Source organism: Carassius auratus, chromosome 2 (genome assembly GCF_003368295.1).
Source record: "Carassius auratus strain Wakin chromosome 2, ASM336829v1, whole genome shotgun sequence".
Classification (NCBI taxonomy): Eukaryota; Metazoa; Chordata; class Actinopteri; order Cypriniformes; family Cyprinidae; genus Carassius; species Carassius auratus.
This window is the reverse complement of record NC_039244.1, coordinates 6,235,603-6,251,496: the sequence shown is the minus strand read 5'-3', so window position 1 is coordinate 6,251,496 and position 15,894 is coordinate 6,235,603. Positions and strand designations below refer to the sequence as shown.

General features: G+C 37.2%; 1 protein-coding gene across 3 annotated transcripts; it reads right to left on the bottom strand.

The window, feature by feature from the left end:
* Positions 1 to 4,246: 4,246 nt before the first annotated feature.
* LOC113114178 (G-protein-signaling modulator 2-like) lies at positions 4,247 to 14,203 on the bottom strand. 3 transcript variants are annotated; one of them, XM_026280978.1, is made up of 15 exons: positions 14,042 to 14,179; positions 11,363 to 11,633; positions 9,039 to 9,260; positions 8,737 to 8,872; positions 8,086 to 8,225; positions 7,875 to 7,998; positions 7,657 to 7,772; positions 7,160 to 7,315; positions 6,842 to 6,950; positions 6,522 to 6,651; positions 6,298 to 6,374; positions 5,995 to 6,168; positions 5,565 to 5,724; positions 4,873 to 5,102; positions 4,249 to 4,751 (listed from the first exon to the last, which is right to left on the bottom strand). In XM_026280978.1, exons 2-15 carry the CDS (start codon positions 11,422 to 11,424, stop codon positions 4,602 to 4,604), a joined length of 1,986 nt encoding a protein of 661 aa, XP_026136763.1. In that variant the 5' UTR covers positions 11,425 to 11,633; positions 14,042 to 14,179; the 3' UTR covers positions 4,249 to 4,601. The 3 variants fall into 3 exon arrangements, with proteins under 3 accessions (XP_026136772.1, XP_026136780.1, XP_026136763.1); XM_026280987.1 differs by lacking the exon at positions 11,363 to 11,633 and having other exon boundaries at positions 4,247 to 4,751; positions 14,042 to 14,203; XM_026280995.1 differs by lacking the exon at positions 14,042 to 14,179 and having other exon boundaries at positions 4,247 to 4,751; positions 11,363 to 11,427.
* Between the last annotated feature and the right edge of the window lie 1,691 nt (positions 14,204 to 15,894).

The following is a 15,894-nucleotide window of genomic DNA, read 5'->3' as shown; positions in this document are numbered from 1 at the left end:
CAGCTAGACATCAGATGATATCCCAGAGATGCAAGAGTTAACACCAGAGAAAGTCCTCTTCGTAATTGATGTAATTGATGAGTTCTTTTTTTATCCACATATTCTGACGTCGTTACCCACTAATCCATCACAGAAAGCCCTACCAATGGACACTTTCTGCAGTCTGCTGAATGGACTGATTCTGCCTGAGTCTTTTCTGCTGGTTACTACCAGATCACATTCTGATGGAGTGACGGAGCTCCTCAAGGGTCCTCAGCATCTCACTGAGTTTACAGGCTTCTCTGAGAGAGGGGTGCAGGAGAACTTCCAGAAGTTCTTTCAGGATGAGCAGCTCTTCAGGAAAAAATATGAGAGTCTGAAGACAAATGAAACCCTTCTGACTGCGTGCTCTGTGCCTCTGCTGTGTTGGATGGTCTGTTTTTGTCTGAAGAAACACTTAACTGATGATGATCCTGTGGTGAGAGAACTAAAGACAACCAGCTCCATATATGTGCTCTTTGTGTCCACTCTACTAGAGCATCATGGTCACAGTCACTCTGTCCTTTCCACGCTGAAGAGTCTGGGTCTGCTGGCAGAGGAAGGGATGAAGAAGCAGCAGGTCTTTTTTGATGAAAAGAGTCTGGCCAAAACTGGCTTAGATCCAGCTACTAGTGTGTTCTTGTATAAAATTAGTTTGAAAAGAAATTACAGACAGGTGCCAGTGTTTAACTAGAATAATTATATAGTCTTATAAAAATGTATGTTTTGGAACACTGCAGTATGGTGCTGTTATCAAATGTACATCTGTGTATCTGTCTGTTTCAGTTTGTCTTTGAGCTCCTCCAGCAGTCTTAAGCATCAGCTTCACATGTCCACAATCAGAGATCTCCAGCATTGACTGGATACTCTTCTTACAGAGACTCAGCAAGACAGGGAAAGTAGCAGAAGAGTAAGAACAATATTCAATTTTGTAGATTTGCTATTATCCATATATTTTTGTGTAAAAAATATTTTTGCAGCTCTTCAGCTCTTGATGAACATGTCAGTTTGCTGCTGTCTTCATTTCACTCTGTGGGTTTGAAGACACTGAATCTGAAGCTGGTCAGTCTGAATGAGAGCTGGGCTTCTGGGATCATTTCCCTCGTCCAGACCTGCACCAGTCTACAGCAGCTCAGGGGAGAGTCTTAATTCATGTTATTGGTTTCTACTCAAAGAACAGTGGCTAAATACATTTTTAGACATTTTAGTCATTTTTATAGTACATTATTGTGAATACTGATGATTTTTGTGTAACTTCAATATTGTAGGGTCTGTGTCACTGGATTGCTTTTGGAGGGGCTCATGTTACTGAAGAAATCACTGACAGATCCACACAGCACTGTGATCATTGAAGGGTTTGTGTGCTCCATAGCTGTGCCATTGACCTGTCTAATGATGTACACTGTTTAAGAAGCTTGATTTTGTTTTACTTGGTCAAGACCACAAAACAAATGATGTTCTTACACAGCATGGACAGAAAATATGGAACATAAAATAAAAAATGTATATTAAATGTTGTTTGCCTTTTTAAATTAGCTAAATTAGTTTAGTGTTAAAATAATCCAGAATGTTCCTCATGTTTTAATTAAATATTTCACACACCAGATATTTGCTCTGCAATTTGTGATTTTGAAATACAATCAACAATAACTTGGTTTGCTTTTCATATCATGAAACTATTTTCTTATTTCATATTATTAAAGTTATAGATTTTTAAGAGGAGATTTTAGGCATTTCTATTTTCACTCCACAAATCAGAAAATAGCAAAATAAAAAGCAATAAAATATTATAAATCAGGCAAATGCTATATAAACAAACCCCTCTGTTAAAACCTTCAAAATACGGACAGGAAAAAAACCCTGAAGTTTGGTGTATGTACATGCTAATGAAGTGGAGATTTGTCTCATTTTGTTATCGTTATGGAAATCTAGAGATGCACTTAGATAAAGTGTAATAAAATTAAATCTTTAATGTGTAGCTGGAAGATCACTGTATTTGTATGTCTTTCATACATTTATCATCTCATTTATCTTTATCATCTCATCCTGAACATCTCTGAACCGTCTGGACTGAATCTTCACCCACTCCCAGCCCCTAGTGGGCCGCGGTGGTATTACAGGTGGGCCGCCAATTATTTTCTGTTCATTTGCAGTCCATTCTAGGGATGTGCGATTAAAAGAAAACATCATAAAATCACGTTTTGAGCGTGTGCGATTTCTAAATCGCTTTATAGCACAGTTTTCCGTGGCCCTGACCTCCCGTAGTATGCTATCTGATCCAATCAGAATGCATTGCGCCTAGCGCGAGAACAGAGACATGGGCATATGCCTAACTCCAGGTTCACACACTGTCTGTGATGCGCCTTTTTTCTGAGCCAATGTTGACGGATCAGAGCGTTCTCACTGCGGTAAAAGGCTAGAAATAAAAATGTGCGAAAATAATTCATGTCTAACACATGAGCATAGAGTGAATTTGTTAGTGAACAGGATGCAGTTTAAGTGAGAGGAGACACGTTTTAAGTGTGAACGAGCAAAGGAAATCTGCGTGCGAACAGAGATTCGCACTCGTGCATTATTTTAATGTGCTTTCGCGTTATATTTATGCGTTCTCACTGCTGAGCGCATACACATACTGTATACACACTGCAAACACCTGAGGCACCGCTACAATTAATGAGCTCTATGAAGAATGCATGGCAAAAAAGAAAAAAAAAGTCCCTGTATACAGGATTTTTTTTTTTTTGCCACAAGTCTATACATTTTTTTACATCTTCACTATAGTGATAATTTTGACTTATGTCTGTTCTAGAGATGTTACAACTTTTTGATAAAGCTCTGATTGGTTTTCTTTTGGAAATATGTTTAAAATTAATCCTGAATGCATTTATGACTGTAAAAGCATATTTACAGTCACAAGTGTGTCACAATTGCAAAATTGATCCAAAAAATCGCGACAGTTTTTTTTTTTTTTTGTCCATGTTTATTCAATAAATACAGTTTAAAATCTAGCTTCTGAGTACTAAGTTATTAACCCAACAATAGCGGGGTCAGTTAATTTTTTTGAAGTGGGCCGCGCAAACATATGTGTTTGGTTGTGTGGGCCGCGAGTTGAAAAAGGTTGGGAACCACTGATATAGTGCATACTGATGTTCGTGACACACAAAGACCCCATCATCCTCCATGTGTATTTTTTCCCAACAGATTCAGTTTTTGAAGAAAAAATTAAAAAAGAGAAACATTTATTCATCAACTGGATTTTTCAAGACCTGAAACCACATTAGAGATGAAGAAAAAATACAGACTTGAGTTTCCTGGTGCTTATTTCCAACCAGAAAAAATCTAGCTAAGAGGAGACATAAAGTCAAACTTTCTGTGGTCAAACTTTCTGAGGCTGATCACATCAATATGACTCTCAGCCGAGTTGATGATCAGAAATCTGTCTGGACGGCAAACATTTGCAAAGCTTTGTTTGGAGTCAAGGTTACTTCTGAATCTGAATTGTTTCAAACTGGACAAATGCATGAGATACCACAAGTAGCTGTCAACTTTGATGAAGTTCTGTTTTTTTGACGGAAATTGGTCTAAACTTATTAAAAGCATTAATGATGTGAACACCCTAGCAGACAAACTGCATCAGAAGCAAATAATTCATATTATAAGGAAATCATATTTTCCACTTCAACCAGTGAACCCAGCATAAGGAAGATCTGTAGCATAGTGCGTAAGGGTAGTGACAATGTAAAAAAAAAAAAATTCATCTCCATTCTTCTGGCTCAAGAACCCAACCTTTTAAGTCACCTGCCTGTAATATCTGACTCTTAACCATTTTTGTTTGATGATTCTCTGTTGTGTTTTACATTATTTGAGAAACTGTATACTACAGAAGACCAGTGCACTGGAGAGCTCGCCCTACTATACTGCAGCTTTCAGACAACACTATTTTAGTAAATCATATTCAGTGTTAGAATTAAAGAACAGTTGCAATACATACTTGATAAGAACACTGAATAAAGTGTTTTATTTGTTGTAATAAAACCTGTTGTAAATTTTAGTATATCATCCAATTTTTAGATACATTTATAGTTTAACTACTTTTATAAACTAAATGTGGCATTACAATTTTTTTTTTGATATTGTCACAACTGCATGTAGTTAACTGGACGGTAACTAGTGGTAGAAAAGTGTTATTTAAATACAAATTAACCTGCAGCTATCTATCAAAAGATGAGTCATTGTAGTGAATTATTATATTTAATTAATTATTTTCCATAGCATACCAGTTGGTTTGACACAATCTGTATTGTTAAAAGTGCTATATAAATAAAGGTGACTTGACTTATGATCAAAGCAATACATCCTAAACTACAACAATCTTTAAAATCCTTACAAATGCAAATCTAGAAAGAAATATAGTACAGCTGTACACAAAATGCCATTCATAATAATGTTGCAGACAGGACACAGTTCATAATGATGGCATGTTGCCCGACCTGATTTGTAGTACCAGCATGAGGTTTGCAACACTCGTGTGTATGAAAGCTCATTTCTGAGTATGGAGTTCAGAAGAGAGTGTGTATGTTTGTTCAGCGGCATGAGGGCAGTGTGACTCTCTGCTCATCCATCCTCTTCGCCTGTGAGCGCATTATGAGGCTGAAGAAGTCTTCATCCGGGACGGTCGGGCCACGGGCAGAGGGCAGAGGAGGTGCACACCTCTGATCATCCAGACGAGACCCCTGAGAAATGCAGAAAAGTAGAATGGCTTTAAACAAATGAACTATTTCCTACAGTTGCTATTTTGCATTTTTTTCCCTACTCGTTTTTTCTACTCTGGGTAATTCAAACACATGTTCTCACCTGACACTTGACGAGCATGTCAAAGAACTGGTCGTCGGGTTCGGTAGCGTCTGTGCTGGCCATGACCTGGCTGAGGATCATCTGTCTGCTGCTGTGTTCAGATAGAGTGCGCAGGCCGGGCAGACTGTTCCCTGTTCCTGCCCTCTGCTCGTCCAGCCTCCTGCCCTGAGCACTGGCCAACAGTCTGAGAAACGGCTCCTGACCTGGAGATGCAGCCGATTCTGAGAATGCTGAATAGACAGAGATGCATTCAGCTATATGTATTGTATAATATTTATATAATTTTAAATACCGTATTTCCCAGACTATAAGTCGCACTTTTTTTCATAGTTTGGCTGGTCCTGCGACTTATAGTCAGGTGCGACTTATTTATCAAAATTAATTTGACATGAACCAAGAGACCTGAACCAAGAGAAAACATTATCGTCTCCAGCCGCGAGAGGGCGCTCTATGCTGCTCAGTGCTCCTGTAGTCTACACTGAAGACATAGAGCGCCCTCTCGCGGCTGTAGACGGCAATGTTTTATCTTGGTTCTAAATGAATGCGACTTATATATGTTTTTTTCCTCATCATGACGTATTTTTGGACTGATGTGACTTATACTCAGGTGCGACTTATAGTCCGAAAAATACGGTACTACATGTTTGTATATGAAAAGACATATTTAATGAATAATGTGAAAGGAGACTAACATTTCCTGATGGTTTTGGGTGGGGAGGTGGACCTAGAATTGACAGACAGGTGGCTCCTCCCATCCTGTATGGCACACCGCTGGTCGTCCATCCTGTTGCTCTGGAAACGACTCAGCAAGTCAAAGAAGCCCTCGTCTCCTAACATGTCTGTACTCCCATGCTAAGGTCAAAGGTTAAATAAAGGTTAAAACAAATGCCCTCTGAAGAACAAAGAACATACAGTTTTATAACCAGTACTTTCAGTTTACTAGTTAGATTCAAATGCAAGTCAACTATAGTTTAACTTTGGTTATTAGAGCCAATGTTGTCTGAAAGAGAAGATGTTTCAGATGTGAAGCAATGTCCATTTCTTTTGAATAATATGGACTCGTTAATTATTTCAGATCAGGAATGTCGAAAGTAAACAGTCTTATTCTATGGGTTTTAGTACTTTGTTCTGAGGAGCTTCCCTTGTGTTGCTGGTATCCTGAAGGATTTTATTGGAGCTGCTCTGCAGTTTGTGCTTCTTTCCTCGGAAACGATTAACAAAGGAGAGCTTTGAGGATGACTTGGCCAGTGGGGGTTTGGACTGCTTGAAGAGGATGGCACTGGTCCACTTCTGACCCTGCCGGACAGAAATTACATTGCTCAATGATTCCTGATGCTGAGATTTGAAAACATAGCATGCTTCAATGTCCTATGAACTGATGACTATAAAGAGAGTTATGAATCAGATAAATCGATTTAGATTCACATTGATCTTGTCAGGTGTGAGTTTCATCAGCTCTAGGTTCTCCATACTGTGCCGTCGGCTCATTCTGGGCCTGGCTCCTGGAAAAACAACAAACCAATCAATAAGTTGAAAAGCTTAAATGCAATGCCCACATGCTTTATTCCACTTATTAACCATACAGAAGAAATTAAAATACTATGGCTGAAGGCTGTGCTTGTGTTCTAGTGTTTGTTTGACTGCTGTACCATGCAGGTTGTAGTCGAACTCTTTGTTTTCAGAAAGTACTGAATTGTTTGTGCTGTAACTGAGACCGAGGACCATCTGAAGATCTGAGACGTTCATGCGAGCAGTGAGTTCCCCGCTACGATCACCAGTCTGTAAACAAGACAATCAGGCCATTTAATTAAAATACGTCCTAAGAACATTAATAATTTCTTCTGTTCAAAATGTATATAACCTTGCAGCAGTTTAAAGCAAGAGTGGGTTTATAACAAGTTTCCTTTGAAACAATTATCAATGGTACTTCCAGATATGTAACTACTGATGGGTGTATAACTGCACGTACCTCTTTTGCTATTTCCAAGTGTTTCTCTGCAAACTGCATGGCCTGGTCATGATTCCCTAGTGCTGTATGTGCGTTTCCCAAACTCCAACAGGCCCTAGCCTCTCCGATCCTGCAGAAAACAAATTATTACACCTTATATATATTTTTTTTCTACATCTAAGTGTTAACTACTACTGGAGATAAATTAATATAAAGGCCAAGAGAATTCATTGGCTCATATTCTGCGATTTTGAGATTATTGGAATCAGCAGGGAATACTGGGAATATATCAGTTGGCCAGGCCACTACCTAAACATGATTCCTAATGTGTGAGAGCACCTGTCATTGAGGTCCTGGGCGATGATGAGATGTTTGAGATGGTAGTCAATAGCTCTCTCATAGTCCTGCAGCAGTGTGTATGTGTTGCCCAGACTGTAGCAGGCCTGAGCCTCCACCGCCAAATCCTTCAGCTGCCGTGCCAACTGTAGAGCTTTCCTGCACTCACAACACAATCACTGTCAGAGCCCAAATGACACATAACTTTTATTGAATTATTTCATAGACTTTAAGTTCAATCATCACATTAGAATGTATCGTAATTCCTGTTTTCGCATTCTCAAATATAAGACCTAATAAAATATAATAATTTTCCTCATTTGTTAAAAAATTTACCTTTAATTTGATTAAACTAAAATTAAGACAAAGTTGACACCCTGTAACAAAATCCATATATCAAACCTAAAGCCTATCCCAATAGGCCTGTAATGCTTTCTTTCTTTTTCCCTCTCATAATAAATCTATTAATCAAGAATTAACACTATTGACACTGCACTCACCAGTAATGTTCTGCAGCCCTCTCAAACTCCCCAAGGAATATACAAGCGTTTCCCAGGTTGCAGTAGGCTCTCCTTTCTGCAGACCGATCACCAAACTCTTTAGCAATGAGCAAACGCTGGAAAACAGATGGATCACACACAGTGCAGTGAGTGTTTTTGCACAGCCTTGCACTGTTTTTGGAAATTACCATAGACAAAAGACGACACAGATCAGTCACCTGTTCATGAAAGGCCATTGCATCCCTGAAGTTTCCTAGCAGGTAGTATGTGTTCCCCAGGTTTCCATAAGTTCTGCCCTGTGCTGCCCTGTCTCGGAGTTCCTTCACGATACACAGGTTCTCTCTGAACAATTGGGAGGAAAGAAGGATGCAAAAAACACTTCACAAGTCATGTAAAAAATGCCCACTCGTGAGGGTTGGTGGTACTCACTTGTAGTACTCAGCAGCTTTTCTAAGTGCTGTCATGACCTCCTCAGGAAAGTCTCCAGGTTCTGCTCCGCTCCAGCAGATGCTCTTCCCTTTGGCGTGGTACACATTTCCAAAATTATAAAGTGCTCTGGCCTGCCCCACCTTTAGGAAAAAATAACATAACATGAATTGAAAGAAAAAAGTACTACTAAACATGTGAACCTTAGATGTTAAATGACATAATTGGGTGCATCTAATACAAACTTAATTGTAATTGCAATTTTTATTTCATCTCAGTTCTTATCTCACTGACAATTTACAACTTTGAATTCAGGATAAATAAACACCTGTTAATTTATTCATCAAAATTCACACAACTGTATGATATTCAGCGGTGATTATTTTACATTTACAAAAGTTTTATATACTTTAACTACAGAATTCATCAGACCTTGTGGGCATCTATTAATTTACAGTCTGCTGAGTGTTTGATTTGTTTGTCAATTTCAGAGCACTCAACAGCACTAATATAACCACCTCATCAGAATGAATCGCTAGTGTTGTAGCATTTGCAAGTGTCTCTGTATAAAAGCATCAATGAATAATGCAAAATGAATAAATGCAAATGTAATATGTTCCATTATGTCTATTGTACATTAAGCGAATCACTCACCTTGTCGCCCAGTTCTTTAGCAATATCTAAATGTCTCTGGCAGCAGACCACCGCTTCATCAAAGCGACCCAAAACCTTTAATGTGTTCCCCAGGTTACCGCTGGCTTTGGCCTCACCAGGCTGATCTCCAGTGGTTCTGAGAGAACAAATCAGTGCTGTCATTAACATTCAATACAAATATTATACAAAAAAACATGAATTATTGACAGTTTTGTTTAAACTCAGGATCAAATGAATGCATCCTTGTTGAGTAAAACTATTAAGTTCTTAAAAGAAACTGATGAAAAGTTGAGCAAATATACTTAGTTAGAGTAAGGTCATGGTGGTGGAACTCCAGAGCTTTGTTGTAGTCATGCAAGTGAAAGTAGGCATTGCCCAGTTGACTGTAGACGGCACTCAGAACCTGCAGGTCTTCTGTGCCAACCTGCAAGGCTGCCTCGAAGAAAGAAACGCCGGCGCTGTAATCCCCTGCCTTACACAGACGCTCGGCCTCCAGAGCCAGGTCCAAACAGGATGCCTCCATCCTGCAGGGGGCAGCAAAAAACTATTTTTAGGAATGGTTGAGCTGTAGTTTTAATGTCTCTGCATCAAACATTAGTAGAAATAAATCGAGGTAGGATGTCCTCATTACAGAAACCCAAAATAAACTTTTATGGACTAAATTCTATGGCTCTAACCCATAGTCAAACACTGGGAAAACTCGATGACTGTAAGGTGCTACCATAACAGACCACTGATTTGTTCATGCTGGGAAAGTCACATCATGCAAGATCTCTTGTATTTTTTTCCAAGATGTATTTTTTATTTAAAAAAGGGGCAGTTTGACAAATAAAACTTTGAATAAAAAAAAAAATCATCTGTGTGTGTGTAAACCACACAAAAATGGTTAAAAATTATTAATTTTGGGGGGCTTGCAGGATATCATTTATAACCAAGGGATAACAAATTTCAGAAAAATAATACTTTTAATTTTTGACATTTTAACATTGTTTTTTCATTGTATGTTAGGGTATAAAACACAACAATATATGACGCACATCAGCTGTGTGATTTATCATGTTAGTGAACTAATAAAGGCCAGTGTTAAGCCCTTAACACTCCTTACAACTTAAACAATATAAAGCTATATGAAAAAAAAAAAAATTCAACAAAAATTAATTACCTACCAACCTACATTGAATAATATAATAAATATTTTTAACAGTTATCCATAATAAATGTATCCCATTCCCTACACACAATAAGTATCCATCAGAGTTTGTAGAGGCCCTACCTGGTGCCTTCACAACTCACACAATCAAAGAAAACTGGACAAAAAAAAGTCTTTTGATGGGGCTGTAATCTCTAAAACCAACCTGTCCTGAACACGCATACATAACGACACGGCTGCAAATCAACAGGAATCAGGAATTACACCACTACAAACTCATCGCTTTGTAAAAGAATATGCTACACAACAGTTGACCATCATACAACGTCACCTCAGACGTCTTTGAGGGCAGAGGTTGAAGATGGCTTTGGCAAAAACTGTGGTGCTCAGCACTTGAACAGCTAATCTGATTGTGTTTCTGCGTCGCACTGTTGTGTGTGATTAGCGCGCACAGAGAGGGACACTACAGAGATTAGACCTGCTGTGTTTGCTTCTGATGATATAAAACTCATTTCATCGTGTGACTGATTAAGAGAATACATGATTTACAGCACTTCCATCTAGAATATAAAAACTGAAATGGATCTGAATAAAAGAAACTCAGAAACATTGATTGTAGTTAGTTTCTAATTAAAAACTGGTCCCTGGAAATAAACGCAAAATTAGTATAACTATGGTAAACTTAAAAATCTCCAGTTTGTACATTCAACATTATACAGCAATGCACGGACAATGCCAATGTCATGGGCTCCCAAGCAAAGCATGTAATGATAAAATGGATACCTTGAATGCAATGCAAGTGGATAAAAGCATCTGCCAAATGCATAAATGTAAATATTACTATATATGCATTGCTAACAATGTCTGGGTGACAGATGTTTGCAGAGGACTGACTAAAAGATAAAAACTAACTCAACTCATGGACTGCAGAACAGCAATATGAGCAACAGTCATAAATGATTTTAAAATGTTATTTAAATATTGAGTAAACTGAGGCACACCTGTTTCTCTATCTCTTTCTCTCTCTCTCACACACACACACAAAATAAACCTCCACAATAATACTACCTTGGAATTGTTAAGATGCTAAATCTTTAAGATCAAACATTTGGATTTATTTTACTGCTAGATTTCTCTCAGTTTAAGATTGAGAATGACATTCAAATTCAGTTAAACATCTTTCCCACCAAAACTGCAGATGAAGATGACAAGCAATTAGCAATGATTTATAGAATTATTGAAAGTTTCGATTAGAAGACTACTTGTATCCTTATAAGTTTTTAGTTATTAAATCAAAGGAGACAAAGGACACATTTATGGTCTGTTAATTTAATACAGTGCTAAATAAAAACTATGATTAAGTGGCATATGATTACACAATTTTGGTCCGTCTTTATTAATGAGGTAATACTGGACTTGCTCTAACAGTGCATTACAACTGAAAATAAAACATAATTCAAGTGTTGCATTTCCTACCTGTAGTGGACAAAGGTCCGGTTGTCATTCTGCATGCTAACCACTGCACTGCTGACAGCCATTGAAGAGCATTATGAAGTACTGATCCGAGTCAAATCCAGAAAGTAATCCAACAGGGAAGAATAGTGAACTGAATCCCAGAAAAAAAATTGTAAACAGTTCCGAAGTGTCTCTGATGTTTAGCTGTGGAGTCCAGTGCACTACAGACGAGTTTATCCAGACTAATATTCACCACATGGTGCTGTCGACCAGGATGCTCTCCCAGAGCTCTCTGTGAAGAGAATACAAGACGTGGAGTGTGAAGCCTCATTCTGTGCGTAATGCCATGGAAACACCCACTAAGCAGTGGACACATGCAATGGAGGCAGATATTAAGGGTGTGTATATCAGTTTTGTGTATGTGAAAGCTAAATAAAGGGGGCCCAACAACAAGAGAGAAAGCAAGAACAACTGGCCCATAAACACAGTTGATTATCTGCCATGCATGCAGGCCAGTACCAAAACATGAAATAAAACACATTCAGGTTTGTGGCAAGAGAAGGGTTTTGTTTACCCTTCTCTTACAAAGCCCTACAAATGTATAGATAATCATTGAAAAATAAGAAGAAGAAGAAAAAAAGAGAAAATGTTAAATTCAAAACTGTTTGCCACTTTCAAACATTACACCTTAGTGACATTTGGAAAGCTGATTTGTCAATGCCGAACTAATCCAGATATAAGATAATCATCTTGAAGAACCACAGAACTCACAGAAACATTCAGTCTACTGTATCATTATCATTTTAGAAAGATGGAAATATTGCACAATGTAAATAGGTGTGTCATATGTTTCTTGTGCATACAGAAGTAGTGACAAAACCAAAGTAGAAGCAAACATGCATCTGGGTATAACAAACTATTATAGATGAAAACTTAATTGTAATTGTTTCATATAAATGAAAGGCAGAGACTTAGATTTTGTCCAGCGGTTGTTGATTGTATTTTGTGATGTGGTTGTTGCACTCAAACATGAATTTGCTAGTGGATAGTAGAAGGGCAAGGTATGAGCAGACAAAGATATTGGAGAAGTTCGGCATACGTCACTAAAGAGAAGTCTGTTGCTTCCCTCGAAAGATAAAATCATGACATTTAGTTTGGCAAATCAATTTTTTTATATATAAAAGATAAATAAATAAATTAAGGTCTGGTTCTGTAAGTAGAAATCATATTGGTAAATGTATAAATCATTAAAGACAGACCCATAGTCAGCTGTGAGGTTGTTAGTCAATGGTATAGGTCTTTGTTGAAACCTATTTTTTAAACAGTTGTGTTAAACGGTGGGAATCGTGACAAACTACATTACCCATAATTCTGAAAAAAATCACCACCAATCAGAGAAACAAGCATTATAAACTATTTAACAGTCAGTCTCCCTATATGTTTTCAAACTACTTACAAATATAATTATTTTGCAATACACGTAAAATGTATTGTTTCTATGTGTCTAACTAACATCTTTAAATGCATTTATAGTTTTATTGTATAGTTCTCTCCCTTATTAAAATACATTAAATACACAGTCCAATTTTTGAAAACTTTTTTTTTTAAGTCTGTTGTGAGTCACCTCATTGTGGGTTTCATCATCGCTTTTACCTCTTTAACAAAGACTTTTTAAAAATCCACATGGAGCAAAAGTCATTGAAAAATAGAAATTGATTACAACAGGAATACATTTCTCTAAAATTAAAAGAACAAAACCACTCACAGACTAAAGTCTAAACAGCATAAACCATGGAGAAAAAAAAAAAACCTTTGGTTAACAGGGAAAAAGACAAATTTCTTAACATCAAATAGTAACCATGCTCGGTCTCAAACAAGAATGATGATAAACTGCCTGCTAAAACATGTAACAACACTTGTGCCAAAGACCTTCAAATCCAATGTATTTTCTTTCTTCATTCTAAAGAACGAACAGAACTTCAGAACAGAGTTGTTCACAAAACTGGTTTGTGTGTAAATTCTAACAGACAAACAGCAGCGTGGTTCTCAGAGTAACTCCGAGGCAGGTTAGTTTAACAAGATGAGACATGAAGAGAGGTAAACAAGAAGACAGACATAAGCTTCAGCTTGCATGACACAGGAAGTGATGATGACTTCAATCAACACAAAGCATATCTGTCACTTGACAGCTGTTCCTGAGGTGCTGCAATTTAAAGAACCCTTTATACACAAACACACAGTGTGTTGTAAGCAGTTATTATTTCACATCTGCCAAATTCAGCATAGAGTTTTCCATTACATTGTGCAAGGAGGTGTTAGTCAGAAAGCGCTGTGAATAAGAATATCGTCAGTGTAATGAAAGTGTAAAAGCCCTAGCAAAAGTTAGTCATTTATAAACCAGAGAGAAAAGGCTCAAACATAATTAACGTTATATTGCTGGTAAATAATTTAAATGTTAAACCATCTTTAATTTTACGGCACAGAAGAAAACTTATTTTTAAATTAAGTAAAAAAAAAAAATAATAATAATAATAAAACTGTCGCACGTTCCATTGTTCTGAAATCGTAATATAGTACCTAAGAAGGTCTCTGCACGCTTTGAAGTTTGCATTTTGGTTTACGTTCATGTTTTGTTGTGTTTGCGCGTGCAGATCTGACTTAACGGCCGTTACGTTACGTCTAAACTTAAGACATACTCACTCAAACTCCTCCGATTCCCCACTGATCATACACTCGGTTCAGTCTCTTACAACCAACAGAATCGATAACACAAAACAGTCAAATCCAGTCATACTGTAAGAACCGATGAAAACCGTTTCCGTTTAATTCATACATTCGTAATCGAGTCACCGACGCAGTGTATAGAGAAAAACTTTACACACATCCGTACATAGGGCCGCGTGGTCCTGACCAAACTGGCCAATCAGAGCCCAGAATTCAAATATAACCACACCCACTATGAATCACCAGTGAAATTTGAATTTGTATTGTTCTTCTGCTCTGCTAGGAAAACACTTCTTTATTTTGCATAACTCTTAAAACACTTAATTGTTTTATTCGGCTTTATTTGTAAAGTAAATCATTATCTAGCTATTTCGACTCTTCAAATGAATTAAACGGTTTTGGAGCACAGCTGAATGACTGACAGCTGATCTTAAGGCTTATCGGTCAACCACCTCTTTTAATCCTCCCCGTCTGCTTGTAACCAATAATCCAGATACAACATTTATTATTTAAATTGCCCAAGAAGTTCCTACATCAAGGTCTTGAGAAACTACAGAGACTTTATTATTTCTTTCCAGTAGGCTATGTCATTCTTTTATGAAGACGGCGCAAACTGTCGTAGAGCTTGGAACAAGCATCAAAAAGTAACTGCAATGTCATATTATTAGAGCAACTTAGAGTTAAAGTGTTCGAGTGTTAATTTTCTAGTTTCTTATGTATTTGTTTTTTACTATTTAATTACTATTTAATTATTTATTCATTTATCCAGTAAGATATGTCATTAATATCTGGAAATAAGTAGGCCTACAAATAATTAGCGGATTTATAATATAGTGTTATTGGAAAAACAGAGATTAATTTGCAGTTATAAGTGTTCCACACTTTATGTGTATTATTGTTGCTATGAAAAGAATAGAAAGGCGTTAGAAATTTATTTAAACAGGAATACATTTCTCTAAAATTAAAAGAACAACACCACTCACAGACTAAAGTCTAAACAGCATAAAACATGAAACAAAATTACCCTTTGGTAAACAGAGAAAAAGCAATTTTTTTTAAACATCAAATAGTAACCATGATCGGTCTCAAACAAGAATGATAATAAACTGCCTGCTAAAACATGTCATGTAACAACACTTGTGCCAAAGATCTTCAAATCCATTGTACATGCACAGAACGGGTTTGATGGAGTGCCATCTGAAGAAACGGAGGATATGGACGGTGAAGATGATGCTCACATCAGACCTTCATCAGTGCTGTGGGAAAGATATCAGTATATCAGTGATCATGACAGTCTTCATTTCAGAGAACCTTCACTGTTAACCTCTCGCAGGGCATGGGTGTAACATTACCTGAGAGCCCACAACTCACTGGTAAGATATATTTAGATATTGTAAAGCTGCAATGGTACTACCATGGTTTGGACATGATACCATAGTAATGCCATATGGCAATACAATGCAATTTCATGTTTTTTTTTTTGTTTTTTTTTGGTGTCGCTGAGAAACATAACCAAAAAATAGTTTTTAGTATTTTGAAAATGCAAATAGGCTACCATGAAATACTGATACATTCAGAATTTTTTTCCAAAAATGTAATAAAAACATTAAAATTGTTAACTATCATTAGAATTTACTGCTCAAAAAAATTGTTCTCATCCATGTTGAAAACAGTTGTGCTGCAGTCAACTGGATCTATTTTACTAACTGTCAGAATCATGTGAGACTGAAGAGGGCTCTTCAGAGGGTGTTGAATCAGTTAGTAGTCAGTACACAGAGCATTCAAACACTAGAAATAGGAAAGGAAACATACTCAAAGCAGCATTGCAG